The sequence below is a fragment of the Plecotus auritus genome, assembly GCF_963455305.1.
Source record: "Plecotus auritus genome assembly, chromosome: 7".
NCBI classification, from domain to species: Eukaryota; Metazoa; Chordata; class Mammalia; order Chiroptera; family Vespertilionidae; genus Plecotus; species Plecotus auritus.
Window position 1 is genome coordinate 108,239,500 of NC_137774.1, and position 21,443 is coordinate 108,260,942.

The 21,443-nt window shown below is 45.1% G+C and overlaps 1 protein-coding gene across 1 annotated transcript in view; it reads left to right on the forward strand.

Moving 5' to 3' along the window:
• The window catches only part of MCC (MCC regulator of WNT signaling pathway), a gene marked incomplete at its 5' end in the record, with an annotated part of 397,198 nt that overhangs the window by 270,554 nt on the left and 105,201 nt on the right, over positions 1 to 21,443 (forward strand). Inside the window, one exon of the mRNA XM_080682125.1 lies at positions 20,746 to 20,859. Coding sequence (XP_080538251.1) covers positions 20,746 to 20,859 — 114 coding nt within the window. The remainder of the gene's footprint in view (positions 1 to 20,745; positions 20,860 to 21,443) is intronic.

Here is a 21,443-nt window from a genome sequence, read left to right on the forward strand (position 1 = left end):
ACACATCAAACACTAAGAAGTCAGCATCCTGTCAAAATGGGCAAAGAACATGAACAGACGATTTAAAAATAAAGTCACATGTCCAATAGATTTATGAAAAAAAAATTAACCTTAAATAATCAAGGAAATGAAAACTAAAAGTCATCTTGGAACCATATGGGCAAAAAATATTTAAATGATATATCTATAGTTGTTGAGAATAAAGCAAAACAGATACAGCTGGCAGAAGTATATGCTACAATAGTTTATGGGGGTGGGGAGGCAATCTCTCACTCAGAAGCTTTAGCCAAATAATTCCATTTTCAGGAATTTTCATATTGTTCTTCATTGCAGCATCATACAACAAAGAAAACTGGTTACATATCCAATAATTGGTTGTTGGTTAAATTATGGTACATCCAGCACATAGGTAATTATATTAAGATGGACAGATGGCCATAGATGGGATCTTCTGTCTTGTAGCCTGGTTTTGTCAATATTTAAAAGGTCTGGGGAAAGAGCAAAATCTTATATTTGTCCCCCCCCCCTTTTTTTTAGAGAATGGGAGGGAGGGAGGGGGAGAGAGAGAAAAACATCGATGTGAGAGAGACACATCACTTGGTTGCCTCTTGAACTCAGGATGAACCTGCAACCCAGGTATGTGCTCTTGACCAGTAATCGAACCTGCAACCCTTCTGTGCACCAGCTGATGCTCTACCACTGAGCCACATTGGCCAGGGCACCCCTTCCCCTTTTTATTCAAACAAGGTTAGTTAGCAGGGGAAGAGATGTACATGGGAAGTAAATAATTCTCAGCGATAAAGCTGTAGGAAGTAGTTGACCACATACTCTGTGAGAGAAAATGAAGCATATTCCATATCCAGATGAATTGCTGAAGAAGCTAAGTAGTGCAATAACCTCCAAAACCTTACCCAGACTGAAATAACTTTAAAGAGGCATTTTTGACTCCTGAGATGTGGACTCTGGTGGTTTCGTGGTCACCTGGACAGAAGCTGTGCCAGTCAGCTCTGAATCCTGTCTCATTTTGAAGTGGCACTTGGTCATCAGTATTAAGCCAGGTACCTGGATTTTTTGAGTTGAATTATGTTCATTTGGTATGAACTGTCCACTGGTATGTGTCTCTGTTGTCTTCCACTCCTTTAGTGGAGAAAAGTGTCCTGTGTGTCCTCATACAGAATCCCTTTCCTAAATAATTATTCTTTTCTTTCCCAAGGCTCCCGCAGTGCCTGAAGGTGGTCAACCAGCATTTGGATAGCTTTCCATTTTACTTTTTCTAGATTAAGAAGTTCAACTGATGGGAGGTGGTTTACAGGGGCAGGGAAGGGAGAGAGCCTTTGTTCAGTGAGGCTTCCTAGAACAGTGTCTGGGCTTCCTGGTGTGACAAGCAGATATCTCTGAAGTTCTCTGTGCCTTGAAACCCCACACTTTCTGGAGAATTCCTTCGCTATAGCTGCTTTTTTTTCGTGGAGGTTGCCCAGTAACCACTGTGAAATGATACGGAACACAGAGCCACCAACTGTGTTTTCTCAGTTAATTGGGTTTGCACCTGTTGCTTATCTGTGCATTTTTGCCCTTGTCAGCTGATTGCCAGACTGAAGCTTAGTACATTGGGGGCAGAAATGCGGGCTAATGGGTTCCAGAGTGACGGGACAGCTCTGTATTCTGTGCTGCTTCTCGTAATCTTTAGTCCTTAGAGTCAAGAAAACGGTTCCCTGGGTGATGGGAAGTTATCTTGTGCCCTGCTGCAGTTATGCTCTGCAGAGCCTGTCTCAGGAACTTCCTTGTTGACATGCGCAGTAGTGCGTTAGAGGTTTTGTGTTGAAGACCATCTATCTGAGTGAGCTTCCAGGAATTCATGTTCTGTGATTTGTTGAGGTCATGGCCAAACACGCCTGAAAAACAGAAACGGTTCACAAGAGCATCCAGCATATTGGAAACCAAAGTTTGAGACACTCATCCCCAGCACTTGGGAGGAGCCTAAGTTCAGGATGCGTTCAGGATGCAGAAATCCTGATATTGGGAGCCATTCACTCTTTACTTTAGGAGACTCTCGCTAGTGTAGAGATATTGAGAGTGATTTAGCAATGTGTGGGTCCTGACCCTCCAATTTCAAGTCTTGTCCTTAAAGATCAGCTTCTGTGTGGGAGCAGAACACTCAGAGGTACTTGCTCATAACTGCATTGTTGGCTCCGTTAGCAAAGAGAACACAGTCCATAATGTGACTTTTTGTCAAACTTTATAAACAGAGGCAAACATAATAAAGTGTGTTAGAGATTAACACACAATTTTAAGGACTCAAGTAAGGGGAGCTGTAAAAGTCAGTAAGTATCACCTTGAACTGTTATCATATATTGAAAATAGCATGTTTATAGTGCTTGTAACATACGGCACTTATATAAACATTTCCCCATCTCCCCAGTATCCCTGGAAATAGTGAATAGGGTAGATATTAACTTCCACAGAACAGATAAAGCAGCAGGAGTGGGTGGGGGCATGCAGAGATTGGGCCCTGAGGTACTTTCATTTCAGGCACACACACAAAAGCAGCCGAGCTTCCTATCATTCCTCTGGTGGTGGGTTGTCAGAAATTTTCAGAAATGTGGCTTCTTGCTCGAGAGGTGGGAAAATGGGGTAGTGCCCAATTCTACAAGAGAAGGCTGTTTGTTTCTGCCACGGGGTAGAAATGAAGTCCATTGAAGAAAAGGGTAAAAGAAATAATGGAACTAGGTACATTCTACAGCTCTACTTGCCCTTGTTTAAAAGAAGTAATTGCTGGAAAGAAAGAAAAAATTTGAATATAGACACATTTGTTACTTTCTTTCCATGAACACCAGACCTACTGATGATCTTGTCCTTTAAAAAATAATAATAAAGCCACTTGTGCATCTTATTAAAAATCCTAAGATTTTTAACATTGGAGTTGAAACGTGGGGCATCTGTCTAATTCTACATAGTAGTTGTGGCTGAGGTAGCATGCACTTGCCGTGCCCAGAAGAAAGAGCTTTACTTAACCGAAGTGAAGTTGGGCAATGCATAAATGCTGGAGCAGAATAAAAACATATCATTTGTGCTGATCTTCCAAGCAGTGCCCTTTTCTGAATTGCCTCTTGCTGCCTGGATAGCTCCTATTACGAAGCATTTTGTTTTCAAGACAGCCCTCTGATTGTTCCCCACTCTCACAGCAGGGTCTGGCGGCAGAGCTTTCTATTTCCCTCCCAGGTCATCCCACCCCAGTTCAAAAGGTGACCTGACGCGGGGAAGAGGGCAAGTCGATGCATTTTAAGAAACCACCCTTGTGTCTCCCCGTGGCCAGAAGGTGACCAGCAACGAGTTTCTGAACTTGAACATTAACCCCTTTGCTCTGCACCTGAGCAGTTTGACCGAGTCTGAATAAGGGCATTCTTTTGCTAGAACAACCTCCAGCTATTTCTCATGCCACAGCTCAGCTCCACCCAATTATCTAAGCCTGAGTGCTCCTGACAGTGCTGGGTTGGGAGGGTGTGGGGATATCATTACAGGAGATGATGCAAGGTGAAGGCTTTGACACACTTAGGTACAGAAATGGTCCTGCAAGAAGTCTTTCAAAGGGTCCATGGCTGTTGTTGTTTTTTTTTAAAACCTATAATGCTAATTTCTTTAATTATCTTCTCTTTCTTTTTCTTCTGGGTTTCTTGGCTTCCTTCAGAATTAATGGCTTCCTCCATGCATATGGCATACCCATTCTATTTCCCCTTCCCTCCGACCTTCGATTTTTTTTCCCTCTTCCCTTCTTAGCCACAAAACAGTAAGAGTGATGCAGGTCAGTGTCTCCTCTTCCCCTCTCCCCAGGTCAAGGGCAGGCATCTGGGCCAGTGGCGGTTCCAATATTTCTATGCAGGCAGATGCTCCGGGAAGGGGGAGACACGGGGGCTTGTCTTAAAGCTCTGCCTGCTTAGCCAACACAGTCTTTACACCGATTGGTTGCTTCTACTGGATGCCTACAGGAGCAGTAGTGGGTATTATGGGGCTGACGCCTGCCTAAGATGTTGCTGCTGATCTAGCCCGAATCCAGGGGCTCTTTGCACTACAGACTATAAGGGGCAAAATGCAGTCCTGGCATTAGCCTTGCCCTGCCCGCTCCCCCAACTCCACTCACCCACCAATCTATTTGCCCTCTTTTCTGCCACCGCCACCCACCGGGTTGGCGTAATAAAAACATAAAGACAGCACAAAAGCATGAGTTGCCCTGGCCTGCACCTGCTCTTCAAACTTGGAGATTCAGGATTCCATAAACTGCAAGTTTTGTGCATATGGCATATTCTGGAATTTGAGCTCACCATAGGGGAGTTCTGCTTCATATTATCATCTTTCATAGCATAAATTTATCATTCTGTATACTCTATTAACCTACCTCTATGGGAATCATTTGACTTATGGGGCAGAGCTAATCTTTTTTTAAAGTTTTGTAAAAAGAATGTCAATAACTGTACTTTTGTCCATAAAATGCAGTGGGAGGAAGAAATGCAAGTATATTTTTTCAGGTTTCAAGGAACAGATCATGTAAGCACTGGTCTAAATGCATATGAAGGTACTCTTAACATCTGGAGCGTATTAGGAAAAAACACATTTTCAGCAGAATTTTAACACTCCACATTTCAGTTACCAATTCCTCATGGCTCTCTGGTTGCCATATTGATGCAAGATGAATAGTGTGTAAGCTCCACTAGCCTTGCCCTGACATGCCGTGGTTTAATATGGCGTTAGTTATGTGAAATGACCAAAAAAGTTCAGCACAACCTTGTGGCTTTACCTACAAGGGTACTCGCAGGCTCTGTGTTTTCCCCAGGAAGTGACACGATAGGTTTCCACTTTTTCTTCGTGAACATAAATCCATTGCCCAACAGAATATAGTATCTGGAATGAGGGGGGATACATTTTTTATTTTTAAAATTTTGAGACAGTTGGCAAGTTTTGAATAATTTTGATTTCTCTTAAGATGGCAATTGAAAGAAGAAGTTGATAGTTGCAGATCAGATTTCTCAGCCCCTGGAAGGACTGTTTCAAAGAGAGTTTAGATCTGTTCCACTGACAATGGAACAGATCTTTACCTTTTGCACTCCAGCCCAGTGATTTCAACTGCTGTGCCTCACGAATTTTTAAAACATGTAATACCTGACAGAAGATCTAGTCATGGGCACTGACCTCTTCTCCCTTAGGTTGTCAAATAAAAATTTAAAAATGACAACAGACAACACAATAGCTATCCAGTGTGAATAAATCAAAAGTCTGCCCCCCTTTTTTTGGGGGTCAGAATTTTAGTAATTAGTCTTTTGTGTGCTATGAATTGAAAAAGGTTGGAAATTGCTGCGTTAGCCTGTTATTTGAGAGAGGAGCCACTCCTTTACGTTGCAATCACTTTAAATAAATGTCCAGTTCTGTTACAATCATTTTCTGGGTCCCTCGCCCCGCAGGCGTGTAAATGCCATGGCTCAGGCCATAGGGCGGCAGGGAATGAAGTGCACAAATCCTGCGCTCCTGTCAGTGTTCCTCTGTCAGGAACAGCTGTTGCCAGGGTTTAAAAACAAACAAACAAAAAACTGAAAATAAATAAGCAAAAGCTTACTTTGAGGTGCCCGTGCTTCCCTTGACATAACCTCTGCTTTTCTTCACCCCATAACCGCTCTGGGAGTTGACTCACCTTTTTTGCTCCAGTGCATCTGTTGGTAAAATGAGAGAATCAGCAGGCTGGAATGATTCCGAGAGGCCATAGACTAAACACTCAGGCAGGGCTGCACCCACATCATCGCAGAGAGAGGAGACTCGCCCCTGTCTTGAAAGGCCTTCCAGAGGGGAATCCCACAGCCTGCACTGCACCTTCTAAGACCTAACAAGCATCACTGTCAGGGGTGACGGGGACAGCAAACCTGAATCCTCCTTCTGCAACGTCAGCCATGGACCCAGGCTGTGTGCGGCTGCCCGCCTGTGAGAGCACATCGCGTGCCTGTCGGCCACTGCTCATTCACTTCCCACCTCAGAGCAAGCTAATCCCATTCCACGTTTGTGATATTTTTCTGGGAGCCCAGAAAGAAGCTCAATCTTTTTGATAAATGATGCTCTGGGTTAAAATTGATGGGAAGACTATCTCACAGAGTCTTTGGATCTCATAATCCTGCTAATCCATCTCAGAATGGCACTTGCATTTAAACTATAATATCACCAGCACTGTTTCATCATTAGCATTTCAGAATTTTGACCTCACAGGGCAACTCACTCGGCCTCTACGGAAATTGCATCTGAATGCTGTTGTTTTCTGCCTCTGTATTTGCTTCTATGCCTAGTGATTGACAGGAACAACTTCTTTAGCAGTGAAGCTTAGCTTTAATAGTTTGGGGGGAATTTGGGTTTTTGTATTGTTGAAACTGCAGTATTTCTGGTCACTACTGGATTTAGGCTTTCCTTTGACATCTTTATGTTGGAAATGGTTTATTCTTTGACAGAAATCTTGAAGACATTTTCTGCTCCCTGCCTTTCTGCTTTCAGGAAACAAAATAAGGCAGCTTTAGGGAATTTTTTCTGTTTGCGTTCCAGTGGTGTGTCTACAAGGAGGTAGAGAAAAGAGGTATTGGGGTGGGGGTGGGCATTGCAAGGGACTCGAGGATTAGCTGTCACCTCGCTTGCTGTGTTATGTTTGAACTAAGGATGAGGCCTGACTTCGTGGGCTTGGGAAGAGGTGCAGCTCTGCCCGCCCTTATAAGCCCAGGCGCAATTTAATTTGTGCATGAACCTGTATGGTGGGAAGGGAGCAGTGCCGTATCCACCGCTGTTGGTGATTGCCCTAAAGCTCCCCGCCTGCCCGAGCAACACACAGCACTGGGCCCTGTCTGGGACCACGCGTGTGTTTGTTGGGAGCCACACGTACGGGCTGGAAGATGGTGTCTCCCCATGGGAGCGCCTTCCATTTAGAGAAAGTCTGAAGCAACTGATCAAACATGCACCCAGAGGAACATTCCTCCCCTCAGCCCACCGGTGCGGCCTCCTCTTCACCCTCCCACTGCTTCCCTCCTAAGAAAGAGGGTGTTAGAGAAGAGCGACCTCGTGTTGTCCTCAGCTCCCCTTCTGTGGTCAGTGAGTTCTGCCACGACACCTCCCCTCCCCCCGGACCCCCCCCCCCATACTTCATTAATTTCAGAATTAGCCTGTGAGATGGAGGGGGCAGGAAAGGAGAATAAATCACTTTATACGAGAGAAAATTGTCAAGGCATGTGTGATAAAATGTGTTCCTTAGAGGGAAAGGGGAAGGGGGGCTCTGTTCATTGAAGTAATGCCGAGTTGTTAGGCACCTGAGTTATACTGTGTTGTGGTTTCTAGAGGCAAAGTGGCAGGAAACCCGGAGGGAGAAGCGGCTCCTCGCAGGAAAGAGCCGGAATGCTGTCACGCTGGCCTCAGCCGCAGTGTTTCGTTCTAGTCTGTGGCCACCGGCTTGCGTTACAGCTTTCATCGCTGTTCTGACTTTGTGATTTGGCAGGGGGGACTTCGAAGTCTCACCCGGCCCTGGCCAAGCTGGTGATGGCCAGGGACGGGGCACACCCGCTTTGGGGAGTGGGTGGCTCACCTGCAGGACCGGGGTCTCTATGGGTCTGGCCACAGAGCTCCTCTTTTCCTTCACCTGCAGAAGCTTCTGCCCTCCAGCGCACCGGGGGTCTCGCTGAAACTCCCTTCGGGTACCGGTGCCTTCTCCCGTGTGAGCTGTGTGCTATAAACCATCTGGTGCTGGGCGGCATCCAAATCGGCAATCTTAGCTTCTCCGATTCCCTCCCGTGGCCCACGCCAGCTCTGTGATCTGCAAATGTGTGACCCTGGATACCCACAGTAAAGGAGATGCGGTGATGGCGAATGGGATGGGTCAGGTGGCGAGTTTGGGGTTTCAGATCCTAGAAAAACTTACCCTGCCTCAGTTTCTTTTTCTGCGAAATGAGGTAATAACAGCGCCTATCTTGCTTTGTGAGAAGCCAGTGGGAACCCATGGGAGGCGATTGCATGGCCCCTGGCACACAGGAAGTGCGCTGCCAGCATTCACACAGGTCATGCTTGGTTCTAGGTAACGCCCATCGAAAGGGACATTGGCATTCTTGCGTGGCTACTGGATGGGGATGCTAATGATACAGTGAATTATTTGGTGAGTTTGCAGTATAGAAGAGAGTACTATATTAAACATATTGTTTCACATATGCTACGTTAAGTATATTTACACTAGAAAAATGTCTGACATATTTGCTAGTGATGTGATCTCTAGATGGTGGGGTAAGGATAACGTAAGTTCTTTTATCTGAATTTTCTAATTTTCTAAATTTATCCATTCCACAAATAGTGTCTGAAGTTCGACCATGTGCCAGGCACAGTTCATCTTGTTCATTGGCTATTTTCCCAGTTTCTTGACATGCCTGCCTTCTTGGAACTCATAGACTCGTGGGGGAATGAATCAACCAGAAACCTGTATAATATATTGTCAAGTAGTAATAAGTGTTATAAAAAATAAAGAGTAAAAGGATAGAGAAGGGGGGTTTCAGGGAAGGAAAACTTGTTCCAGGTGGTTGGTGGGGATGAGGGGAAGGCAACCTGACCTGAATGAACTGAGGGAGCAGTGAGTGTTCATATGGGAAATTATCACTATGTTAAGCTGTTATATATAGTTCTCTATTTTGTTGACAACATGGTGTATTATGCATATGGTGCAATTTGCCCGACTAATCATTTTTTTATTATGAACAAATCATTGTGCAGATCCTTGCTTATAGTAAGCTTTACCATTTAGATACATTTTTATGATAACTGATTTTGGGATCACTGTAGATGTCCCACTTGGTTCTCGATCCTCTCTTACCTCATGATATGTAAGCTGGGGATGGGGTTACAGACCGGGTCTGAGGCTACTCCAGTTTCTAGGCTGTTGAGGATTAATGTGTTTGCCTGCTTACCTGCAGGCCCAGCCAGGGTGCAGGCAGGGAGCAGCTGACTCAGTTGCACATGTTGAAAGGCAAAGTGTAGATTACTATGATGAATGTGATCCGGGCCTCTGTGTGATGAGTCATTCTTCTGATTGCTTAATCAGGGTTTCTGTAAACAAGGAGAGAGCATAGTAACCCATCACTCTTTCAAGGCCCCATTTTACCTTGACACTTTCCAGCAAGCACAAAGCATGGTATGGTGATCATCATAATTAGGATGATAGTGGTCAAGGTGGCCAGCATTCTGCCAGGCAGCCTGGTGGGTAAGTGATTTACCTGCAGTGTGTTCCTTTAATCTTCACAACTCTGTGCGGTTATTGTTCCCGTATTACAAGGTAAGTAAACTGAGGCTGGGAAAATGTTAACATCACCGAGGCTAAACTGATACTCGGGACTGGCGTTTGTGTTTCTGTTTTGTGAAAGTGATAAAACCTATGTCCTTTACAAAGAATTTTCCCCCATTGTTCCTCCCCCTGCACTCCCTCTCCCAGTCTCTCCCTTTTCTGGGAAGAAGATGATCCTGCTTGGGATTAGTATTGGCTGGTTTAGGTGGTTTGGAAAGGAGGGAAGGTTCAGATCGTTCCTTCTATTTAAACACACTGTTCTCTGAAGCAGCCAGCAGGGCTCTGATGGGAGAGAACGCTGAGCAGACTTGAAATGTGTCTCTCCTACCCTTTCCTGGTGCTTCAGACGCCATGTACCAGCAAGTGGTGCAGTGGCCCATCAGTCAGCAGCCCTGGGTGAGGACGGAGAAGCCCAGCCACCTGTGCCCTCACTGAAATGGGAGCTTGCTTATGGCATCAAGCATTTAAAGTGACTTTCTTTAAATGAAATAGTGCATGTTAAAGTACCTTTTAAAAGTTGACAGTGCATTTAACGATTGTATTGAGTGTCTTAGTCAGCAACAACTTGGCTATATCCTGTGCTCTAATGAAGTCTGAACGTGTGTGCCTTGAGTTTTTATATAAAGTTTATATGTATAAATATATGTAAATTTATATATGTATGTATCTATATATATATATATATATATGTGCACACACACATACTCAAATCTAAATCTTCAGTCATTTTCCAAAAAAAACCAACAACATTGTCCTCAATTCAATTAAAAAAAGGGGGGGGATGGGAATCTTTTCAAAACTATTGCTGTAAAATACTGTGGCCTTTCCTAATCTGGGGAGTTTATTGACTATTTCACCATTAAAGGTACTTGGTTTCTCTAGAATGAGGAATTCAATACGTGCTGAATTGGATCAATATAAAAAATTATGAACAATGCAGGCCTTGTCAGGAACTCTTTACTCCTGTTCCTATAATTCTCTGTGGGAGTTGCTGCCTCAGGGATCACATCAGTAGTTAGTGCATGCTGAAATATTCATGTCCTCTGATTAGCAGGATTTAATTGTTACATCTTCATCTCCTTCATGATGTGTCATTAGGATGCAGCCCACCTTGAAATGTGAGTGGAGGCTGCCGGTTTGTTGCAGTGTCTTTATTTTGCCTGTGTTCCTTTACAAATAACCTTGTATACACATGTAATTCTGGTTTCCTTGGAAATAACACGATCAAAAGTATGAAGTTATTTGTTAGTGGAAAATACCAAGTTATTTATTCCTACTAGCAACTATTGTATTATAATATTTGTATAGTAAAATTTAAAATCTATATAATATTCTCCTGTTTAGATTTTTTTATTTGTTTAAGATCTATTAGCTAAAATGAGCTTTCCTCCTCCCATGTAGTTTAATTAGCAAAATTAAGAGCTTTTTCACCTCCACTGTGATATTTTCCTCTTTAACTTTGCCTCATAGGTTATGTAAAGAGCTGGAGATTAATTTTTCTTTGATTCCTTCCTGGATCTGATAGCAGCTGAATGGTCTTCTATTTCTCAAAATATTGGAAGTTTTAAATACCATTTTCCCCCATTCTAATTTTGCATTTCTGCTTTGCCCGCTTGTAAAAGGAACCTTTGAGACCTTATCTTCTCAACAGTTTCACGGGCATCTGCAAGGAACTGGGAAATGCTATGATATTCTGTTGCAAAGCATGAGGCACAGTGGTTATGAACCGGCTCAGGGGTTAGACATACATGGGCTTTCGTGCTAGCTCTGCCACTTACTAGTTGGACAGTTTACTGAACTTCTAAGCCTCAATTCCTACCTCTTTGAGTTGGGGTTGAATAGTAACCAGTTCATAAGGCTATGTGAATAATAATTGAGAAAGTATTACATGCTTCGTATAGCAGCTAGCACACAGTAAGCACTCACGTGCTAGCTATTATTATTCCCAGTAAAATTATGTGATTTATTTTTATTTTTTAATATATACATATTTTTTATTGATTTCAGAGAGGAAGGGAGAGGGGGAGAGAGAGAGAAAAGCATCAGTGATGAGAGAGAATCATTGATCAGCTGCCTCCTGCATGCTCCCTACTGGGGATTGAGCCTGCAACCCAGGCATGTGCCCTGACTGGGAATTGAACCATGACCTTCTAGTTCATAGGTCGACTCTCAACCATTGAGCCAGACTTATTTTTAGAGGAGCAGATGGGGTGGGATTGAGGGTTATCTGCAAATCCCACAATGGCCAGTCTTGGTGCCTCCCATCCTCGAGAGTCACCGCCCTCCTTGGGAGTCACCTCCCAGCCATTTATTTGAGGCAAGGAAAGAGTTGCTTCGGGCGGGTCCTAGGGCTGGTGGTGTGGCTGCTTTGTGAGTTGGCACCATCACCCATATCAGGCCCCCTTGGATGGGGTCCATTTTTCTTATATGGACCCCATCCATATTGAAGGAACCCTAGAATGCTGTTTTCAACAACAGAACTTAATGGAGGTTTATGGAGTAAATCAGGGAGAGCTGACCTCTCAGTGAAATTACTGGCAAAGGAAAAGACAAAAGCTGCTGCTTTCTGAGCTGGTCTAGGGCTGTAAAAAGTGATTTGCGCGCAGTGAACAATCTTGTAGATGATATTTAATGCATTTCAGGTTTCAAGGTTATGAGCAACCTTTCTTGAAATACCACCCAGCAGGTGCCCCCAGCAGGACTTCTGGCAGCAAATAGGAATGTCCAGTCCTGGAAGCCGCTGGACAGGCCTGATTGTGTCCATCTGGCAGGGACCACTCCCCTTTTGCCAGGGATTTTGATCTTATGTGTCTGAATGAGAGCCGCTGGGCTGGAGGGAGTCTCGGAGAGGAAGCTGAATGAGGCTGTTTTCTCATGTGCAGATGCCTGTGGCTATTTCCAAGGACAGGGCTGGATGTATACAGTTATTCACTCCCCGGAGCTCCCGGGTGCCATATGGGAGAGTGGGAGCCTCTGGACGGGGCAGGAGGAAATCGGAATTTGATGAGCTTTGTTTCTCTGGGTCTGTTTCATGTCTTTATAGCGAGGGAAGTGGACTAGACATTCTCAGATTTCTTCTGAGGTGATAAGATTGTGTAAGATTGTCATATGCTTTCAGTTCCAGGGGAAAGAACTTTGATCAGTTCTACACAACGAAGCTTCCTCATGTGGTGAGCTTCCGCAGACCCTTTCTGGGGCCAGTGGGCAAAGAAAGTATGCAAAGCCCCAAGTACAGAACTCAGGGTGGGGCCATTTGGTACGAACCCTTCTTAAAAGGATGAAAAAGCACAGGAAATTGAAGAGAACTTCCCAAATACACACTGAGCTGAGCTGACCGCCAACCCCCAGCTTCATCACTGCTACGAGAGGCTCTCCCTGCTCCCTCCCCCTGTGCCCGGCTTTTCCCCACCCCTGCCAGTGCCCACAGCCGACCTCCCACCCCACATCCTCCATCCTTCCCATGTACCTGCCCTCACGCACACATCCCACAAGCATGGGAGAGCTGTGGCATGTTGAGTTGGAAGTGCTAGTGAGCACACAGCAGAGATTAGAGCATGGAGTATGTGTGTATTAATATTTATTCTACTGTTTATTAGTTTTCTGCTCTTTGGCTGATTTCCCATTCATCCTCTAGGCCTTGGTTTCCTCATTTGTCAGGAGGTAATAATACCTATCTCACAGCATTGTGGTGAGGATTAAATGAGACACTGCATGAGATGTGCTTAGCCCAAGCGCCTGGTACCCATTAAACATGAAGCCAATGATCACTATTAATGTTATGATTTTTATTATTACTATGGAGTTGACTAGAATTCTCAAAATATTCCGAGAGGCTGGCATGGGGTTTTGACACTGCCTTTCTTCTGCAGGGCTCTTCAGCTGATCGAATTCAGTAAAGTAGGAAGCACTTAGGGTAGAACCTGCCAAGAGTGTGTGTTTGGTAAAGTTTAGTTGCATTTGTTTCTTCCCCTTTAACAAAGAGAACAGTTCACCTGGTGAAAGAAGTTGGCACTACCCATTGTCACCACTCAAGCATAAGAAAAATTGTGTATCCCCTGTACCTGGAGGGCAAGTGGCTCATTCAGGACAGAGTGGTAATCGCTTGGTTGGGAGGAAACGGTGGTTCCCTGACAGAGAATGGCATGACTCACAGGAGTGCCATTCAAGTAGCCAGGTCAGGGAAAGGAGAAAGGAAGAGAACAAGCACCACTTGCCCTGGGTGAGCTTGCCTGCCAACAAAGCGGGAAGGCTGGCTCAGCCATCACACCCTGGTGCCCTGTGGAGACTCGGGATGAACGCGTTCCTCTGTCTCAGGTGTGGCTGTGGAAGCCATTGGTCCCACTGAAGGCTGTGCTGTTAAAGAGCAGACCAAAGCCTCAGAAAGATGAGCAAACTGGTGGGCTTTGAGTTTGACAGCCTAGATTCAGGTCCTGGGTCCCGTTCACCAACTGTGATCCTGGGGAAAAGGACTTGTGCCTCAGCGAACTGGGATTCATAGCTTCCCTGCAGACCACAGAGCTGTGGGGTTAAAGGTGAAGATCCAATGGGGTGATGCACAGGAGAGTGCCAAGTAAACAGGACTGCCAGCACATGTTTGCTGTTTTTATTGCTAGTAGAGTAAAGTGGAGGAGCACATTATCACCGACAATACACAGTGATGCTCTTGTTGGTTCACCACAGTCTTTGAGCTGCTGGCTTAAAAGGGCGGCTTAAGAAGTGTGAAGCCCTTTGTCTCATGGCTAATGTGTAACAGGAAAGACATCTGTGCCCTTGGCCCAGGAGGAGCCGACGGGAGAGGCCATCAAAAAGGCACTGCTAGCTTCTCACCTGAGCCCACGCAGCTGGACACTATCTGTCAGAGGCTAAATGAGCTCGTCCTAATAGCCAGTTGAACAGTGAAATATTAGACAAGTAATGTTTCATCCAAAAATAACGACCATTTTGACAGTTATCTTGCAGACCAATTTCCAGGTTGTTTGGAACCTGGAAATGTGAAGCAGGGCTGAAAACAGCCTAGGGAATTAGTGCTTCTGTCACTAGACATGAGGTGTGCACGGATTTATACCGTTCATGCACTAGTCCCAAATTTGTATAGAAAATGTCACGGTCCCATCCCAACCTTGCTTAGACCTCGGATTAAAATTTCACAGAGAATGAAGAGCCTTGCCCATCATCTCCTTAAGATAAGCCTTAGGACTTCAGTAGAAACCAGCACAGCAGCTCCTGCCTCTCAGGCCCATGTGATACCTGCCAGGAAGTAAGGGGCTCTAAGACAGGACTGTGTTACTTACTCATCTAAATGTTCCTCTCACTCCTTGGGTGGGGCTTAGTCTGAGAAGGCTGTTGACTTAAAATATGGCTGGAAAGGAGGAACACTCACCTCGTTCCAGACACCGTGCTGGTCACTCTGTGGATGCTGTCTCATTTGACTTTATGGCAGCCCTGTAACAAAGCAATTAAATAAACTGTCCAAAGACAATCTACCAATAAGTGGCATAAATGAGATTTGAACCCAGGCTTATCTGATTCTTTATAAATGAGGATTAAATCAACTTCATTTGCCAGAGTACCTCAACATAATATTGGTCTACCAGCGTTCGGCAAACTGCGGCTTGCGAGCCACATGGGGCTCGCGAGCTGCGGTTTGCCGCTCTGTTGACTAATGAGTTTGCTGACCACTGACCTAGACTCTCGATTCCAATAGTTACAGGCTGTTGTTGTTCCTTGTGATTAAGCCCCTATCCAGTGGTTGGCAAACTCATTAGTCAACAGAGCAGCAAACTGCTCTAGTCTACTGTTGGATCTCTGTATGTTATTCTTTATTTCAATTAGTGTATGCTTCATTTCTAATTGGTCCCTTTTTATATCCTCAAGGGTCTCGCTAAATTTATCGGCCTTTTCTAGAAAATTCTTGAAAAACCTTATAACCTAGTGGTTTTGAACTCTATATCCAGTAGTTTGCTTTCCTCCATTTCTGTCATGTGTGACCTGTTTCTTTGTCTCCACATTTTGGCTGCTTCCCTGAGTTGATAGAGTGGCTTTGTGTGCTAGGTGTCCTATAGGGCCCAGTGGCTCAGCCTCCCCAGTTACCTGAGGTGGACACTCTTGGTGCATGCCTTTGTGGGCTGTGTGCACAGTCTTGTTGTAGTTAAGCCTTGATGGTTGTTGGTATCACTGGGAGGAATTGACCTCCAGGCCAGTTGGCTGTGAGGATCACTTGTGTCTATGATGGGAGAACTTCTGTGCTGGAGATACCCTTATGGGGCAGGACTTGCTTCAGTGGGGCTTTGGTGCTCACTGAGTCTGTCCCTTGAGTGTGTCCGTATGGATCTGAGGAGTTGTAATCTGGATGGTCCCACTCTGACCATTGGCTACACTGGCTCTTGGATCTCCAAGGAAGTGCAAATTTACCTCTGCCTGAGGCCACCCAGCAGGAGCTATGGAGAGATCTGCAGATTCCTCTTCTTTGTTTGGGGTTTGGAGGTGCCCAGATGAGGACTGCTGTGAAGGAGTGCAAGCTGCTGTGGAGCCTTGGGCCTTCTTTTGGAAGTTCTGGGTCTCTCTGACCCAGCTGCATTTTGTTAGGTAATTTTAGATTGCAAAGGGCCAGGCCATTCATATGCAAAAGCCTCTGCGCACAGCTGGGGTGGGGTTGTAAATTGGGTGGGGCAGGGTCTCAGGGAATCAACAGGGCAGAGCAAGTAGCAATGTCTGACCTTCAGCCCTGCCCTAAGAGGCCCCCGAGTCTCAGTGTCCTGCGGTAATCGCTGCAAGCACCTCTGAGAAAAAGCAATCCTCTTGTTCCAGCCCAATGCCAGACAGTCCAGTCTCCCCCCGGTATGAGTCTGGGTCCCCAGAGTCTCATCCGGAACTGGAGTTCAAAGCAGTTGGGAGCTTGTGTCTCCCTCCCGATTGAAAAAGACAACTGCGTCCTCAGTTGCCAGCCCTTTCCATGAGCGCGCCTCCGTACCTCCACACTTTACTTCCGCACCTCCTATGAGTCTCAGTGTGCTTTTCTCTTCCCTTCTAGTTGTAGAATTTCCACTCAGCCAGCCTTCCTGTGGTTCTGGATGATGTCCGTTTTGTCTTTTAGTTGTAGTTTTGAAGTGGTTGTTCGAGGCAGCAAGTTCAGGTGTTTACCTATGCCACCATCTTGGTTTCTCCTTTTAATGCCTATCTTGACACTACACGGTCCCATCGTATTACTTGTAGCACTGCCCATACTCTCTAGCTTATGAATTTGCAGAGATACCACCAGCTCTGGCAGGATGAGCGGATGAGACCCAGAAAGTAGGGAGGGCTAGTCAGCTTTTGATTACCGAGTTATTGGCAAGGTGGGACCAGGAGAGCTGCTGAACTGAGATTCACAGGGAGTGGGGAGCAACCTTGTGAACTTAACTTATCTGTGTCCATTCACCAGGTGGTAAAGGAGGGGCCTGTCAGCTCGATTCCAAGCAACAGGTCTTCTGACTTGTGAGCAAACTTCTTCCCCACTCTCTCCCATCCTCTGTAGTTATGGCTTCTGCTGAGTAATTGTCAGTAACATTAGGGACATGGGTGTATTCTACCTCATTTTTAAAGTTTTACCTTCTATCAGAAAAGCTGGTGGATGGGAAGGAAGATGCAGCAAGGAAGGAAAATAACCCTTTTCAATTTTTCCACTACAGCTTGTATGTGCAGAAAACACAATCACAACCCTTTTGTTTAATACAAAAGCCTCTTTCTCTTTGAAAAATAATTAAGTATCCAAAAATAGTTTGAAACTATCCAGAGGCCACCACTAAACTTTAGAATGTTATCATTCTGGTTTATTTTTTTATTGCATTTTCATTTTTTTAATAATTAGAGCAGGGGTGGGCAAACTTTTTGACTCGAGGGCCACAATGGGTTCTTAAACTGGACCGGAGGGCCGGAATAAAAGCATGGATAGAGTGTTTGTGTGAACTAATAAAAATTCAAAGTAAACATCATTACATAAAAGGGTACGGTCTTTTTTTTTATTTCAATAGTTTTATTCATTTCAAACATTTTAAGAAGAATGTAAACACTAATTATTATAATTTGAAACTTCAAAAAATGGAGGAATCATAGCACAATAACATACCTTATATTGAAGATGGCAAAGGCAAAATAAAATTGCCTAACAAAGGAAAGGTACAAAAGCCTTTCAAATTAAACTTAAATATAATAAAATAAAACTAAAACAAATAGAAAAGAACAAAATGTGTAAACAGTAAATTAAACATTTTCTTTAGTGCAACTTCCAAATTATGCCCGGGACGTAGATGTAGATGGCAATGTAGACTGGGTTGAAAGGTTTTTGGTCTTTAAAACATCAACTTCAGTGGGAACAGTGTTGTTGGTCTCCTTTTTAGCTAATGCTCTGATACTGTGCTCTCCAGGGGTGTGTCTCCCTACATCACCACAATAACGTGTCTACGCATTCCCAGGGTGATGTCGGGGGACGTGTCCGTGGGCATTACAAGGAGCCTCTGGAAGATTGAGAGGTTGTTCCTTCCACTGAATGGGCAGATATAAATCCGCCCACTCCGAAGAAGGAGCTGAGGCCATGTTTCCCGACGTTGCCATGTTAACACTGCTGCTGGTGAAGGAGCAGAGGGGAGAGCAAGAGAACCCTCCACTCTTTTGGCTCCGCGGGCCGGATAGAACAGCTGAATGGCCCGCGGGCCGTAGTTTGCCCACGGCTGAATTAGAGGGAAATGTTTAAAGTAAAAATTTTATTCTCATAGAAAAACCCTGAAAATTACTGTCACAACATCATATAGTGAGGAAAGGGCACTGGTTTCCTTGGTTTTGATGTTAAGTTATCCCTGGGACCTTGAGTAAGCTAGTTATCTCTGGGTTTCAGATACTCACCTGCAGATGTGGAAGTGGGAGATGTCAAGTACCAGGGCCTTTTCCTCACTAAATGTCTTGTTATGGCATATGAGACAGTCTACAAAACTTAATGCGGGATCACGGAGCTGGCATCAAATCCAGATGTTTCTTAATTTGGGGTCCATGAATATTTCCAGAGTATGTTATCACCATAATTACGTGGAAAGCATGCATGAACCCCCAATTTATACTCTTGTAGAAGAAAGGTCCATCACATTTATGAGATTCCTAAGGAATCTGTGACCTGAGGAAGATTAAGAACCACTGGTCTACTCTCACTTTATGGACAGGCCCCTTCCATCAGGGAAGTGAAGGGACTTACCCCAAATGCTCATCCTATGATCTTCCTGCCAATCTGGAGAGCAGTGCTCTCTCTCTTCCATGGCAGTGACCCATCCTGGGTGCCCTCTGTTGTGCACTATGATGGAAATAACTCCTCTAGTGTCTCCCCATCTGGCCCAGTTCACGAAGGCGTATACAGCCTCCTCTGGCATCTTTTCCCCCTAATCCTCCCCCAGGCCCTTCAGGCAACCCTTCCCCCCAGAAGACGGAGGGGAGATGTTGTAAGGGAGGAAACAGGCTGACACAGTCAAGGTCCTCGTTCCCACTCCTTTATTTCTGAAAGAACATCTCAGCTCTCTGTGTAGTTTATCCTTCTCGCCAGAAGTGATGTAGAGAACCTTCTCCCAAGACCTGGCATAATAGTGCAACAGGGCGCAGTGTCTGACGGTGAAGGAAAATCCTCAGATTGACAGTTCATAGGCGGCGGGTCACCCCAGTTGCAAAGGGAGTGGATTGTGTTCCACTCCACCATACGGGAAGCAAAACAGCCTCAAAAAGATTGTACAATGGGAACACTGTGGTATTTGTGCTGAGAATTCATCAGACAGAACCTTGTATGTGAAACCCTAAGTGACCTTTTTGGAGCAGCCCTAGTCCTCCATGAGAAGGCAAATACTGCCAGATTGCCTGACATTTCCTTTTTTTAATTTCAAGCATTCCTGATTTCACGTCGGCTATTGATCTATTGGTTTGCAGCCCCAATGCAATTAAGTGAAGTCCCTTTCATTGCTATTATAATCTAACATAAACTACTGTTTTGAAGTTCCAGTGTCCGCCCTGTATCTTCTTCTCCCTCTCTCATAACACCACCCCCTCCCCAAAGCCTGCCAGCCAACAACATGCAGTGTAGATGGTGCCGGTTGCAGAAAAGGGCATTTTACTAAACCTGAAATTAAAATCTTCAGAGTTGAACTATGTACTGTTGTACTGCGTCCATTTTTAAAGATCACATTTATTTGTTCACGCCTTACTTTAAGTCCCTCTTGGCAGAAGCTACAAAATAAATTCTAAAGAGGAAGGGTTTGTTGATTCCAGTCAGTCACCCAAATGTAATATGGAACTCAGCTAGGGAATGGGCTGAGCTCCACCTGGAATTGATGATGAAGACAGATGAGAAGTGGTGACTCAGCAAAGGTTGAAAGGTGGTATTCTCCGGGATTAGTGTTTTGAATGGATCTTAGGGCTAGTCCCGTCCATTGGCCCCGGAAGCCCCAGCAGGCAGGTGCGTGGCAGGTGCACGTGCAGCTGGAGCTCGGTGTTCAGAACTTGAAAGTTGAGCACTTAAGATCCTGGCAGTGCGTGGTGCCACTTGTTCCTCTGGTGAAGAATATTCTTTCTGGCTCCGGTTAACCTGAGAGAATTGGCCAGGGAAAGATATCTGGATGGATTCTTGGTTGGCCTGTTCACAGCATAATTTATCAGAGTCTGGTTGCTGCTCCTCTGAGAGGACCTGCCAGTGCAAAAGCATCTGGTCAGTCTAGTCTGGCTGAGGGACACTGAGGAAGAATGAGCTGGCAAAAAAACTAACAGGCCAACTGCAGGAGGAGACCATCTAAAGAAATGAACTCTCCCATTTTTTTCTTAAAACTCGGCCCCAGGGGAGGGAGGAGTGGGGTGAAGGTGGAAGAGGGCATAGAGGGGATAAATGGTGATGGAAAAAATTAAATTAAAAATTTTAAAAACTCAGTCCTTTGGTCTATCTGTTGTTCACACAGCAATGTGGGTGATTGAGTTGCAACAAACATTTGAATTGCCCTACTCAACATTCATATTTTTTCCAAAATATGAAGCTAATTCTGTTCCGCCTTATCCTTATGTTGAAAATCAGGCAGCCCCACACCAGCTCTTAATATCATCCTTGCTGAGGAACTTAGGGAAAGCCCCTAGAATGAGAAGCTTTGGTCTCCATCCTGATTTGACCTTCCAAAATTAGGTCTCATTGCCCACATACAACAGTTTTCTCCTGTTACATTTAGGGTGGTCATACAACCCAGCTTCCTATAAGACATTTGATTTATGTCTGTTGTCCCCTGAGATTAATAGCACCCAAAGCATCCCGTTTGAGATGAAACATTTTTTACTAATATATGATCACACTAATTACAGGGAATGAAAGGAAGGAAATGAGTTTCTGCTGAAGGGTCTAACCTTGTGCTTCTTTCTTTCTGTCGCCGCAGCTCCACTTGGCAGCCCTGGCATCACTCAAGGGAGACATAGTGGAGCTTAATAAACGTCTGCAGCAAACAGAGTGGGAACGGGACCTTCTGGAAAAGAAATTGGCCAAGGCACAGGTAAGGGACTGGAAAGACTTTTAACTTTTTTTATCATGAAATAAAATGTAGATATAGACATTCCCACAAAACAAATTATAGCTTAACTAGAGGCCCAGTGCACAAAATTCATGCACTCAGGGAGGTCCCTCAGCCCAGCCTGCGCCCTCCCACAGTCTGGGAGCCCTCAAGGAATATCAGGCTGCTGGCTTAGTGCTGCTGTGGAGGCGGGAGAGGCTCCCGCCACCACCACTGCGCTCACCAGCTGTGAGCCTGGCTTCTGGCTGAGTGGCACTCCCCCTGTGGGAGTGCACTGACCACCTGGGGGCAGCTCCTGCATTGAGCGTTTGCCCCCTGGTAGTCAGTGCACATATAGTGACCGGTCGTTCCGCCATTCGGTCGATTTGCATATTAGCCTTTTATTATATAGGATGAGCAAACATCCTCATAACCACTGTCCAGGCCAAGAAATAGTACTTGCCAGTCATCCAATTCCACTTTCCCTCCCACCAAGGTGACTCCTACCATGACTTTTTATAATCATACTAGAGGCCTGATGCACGAAAATTCATGCAAGAGTAGGCCTTCCTTCCCCCAGCTGCCAG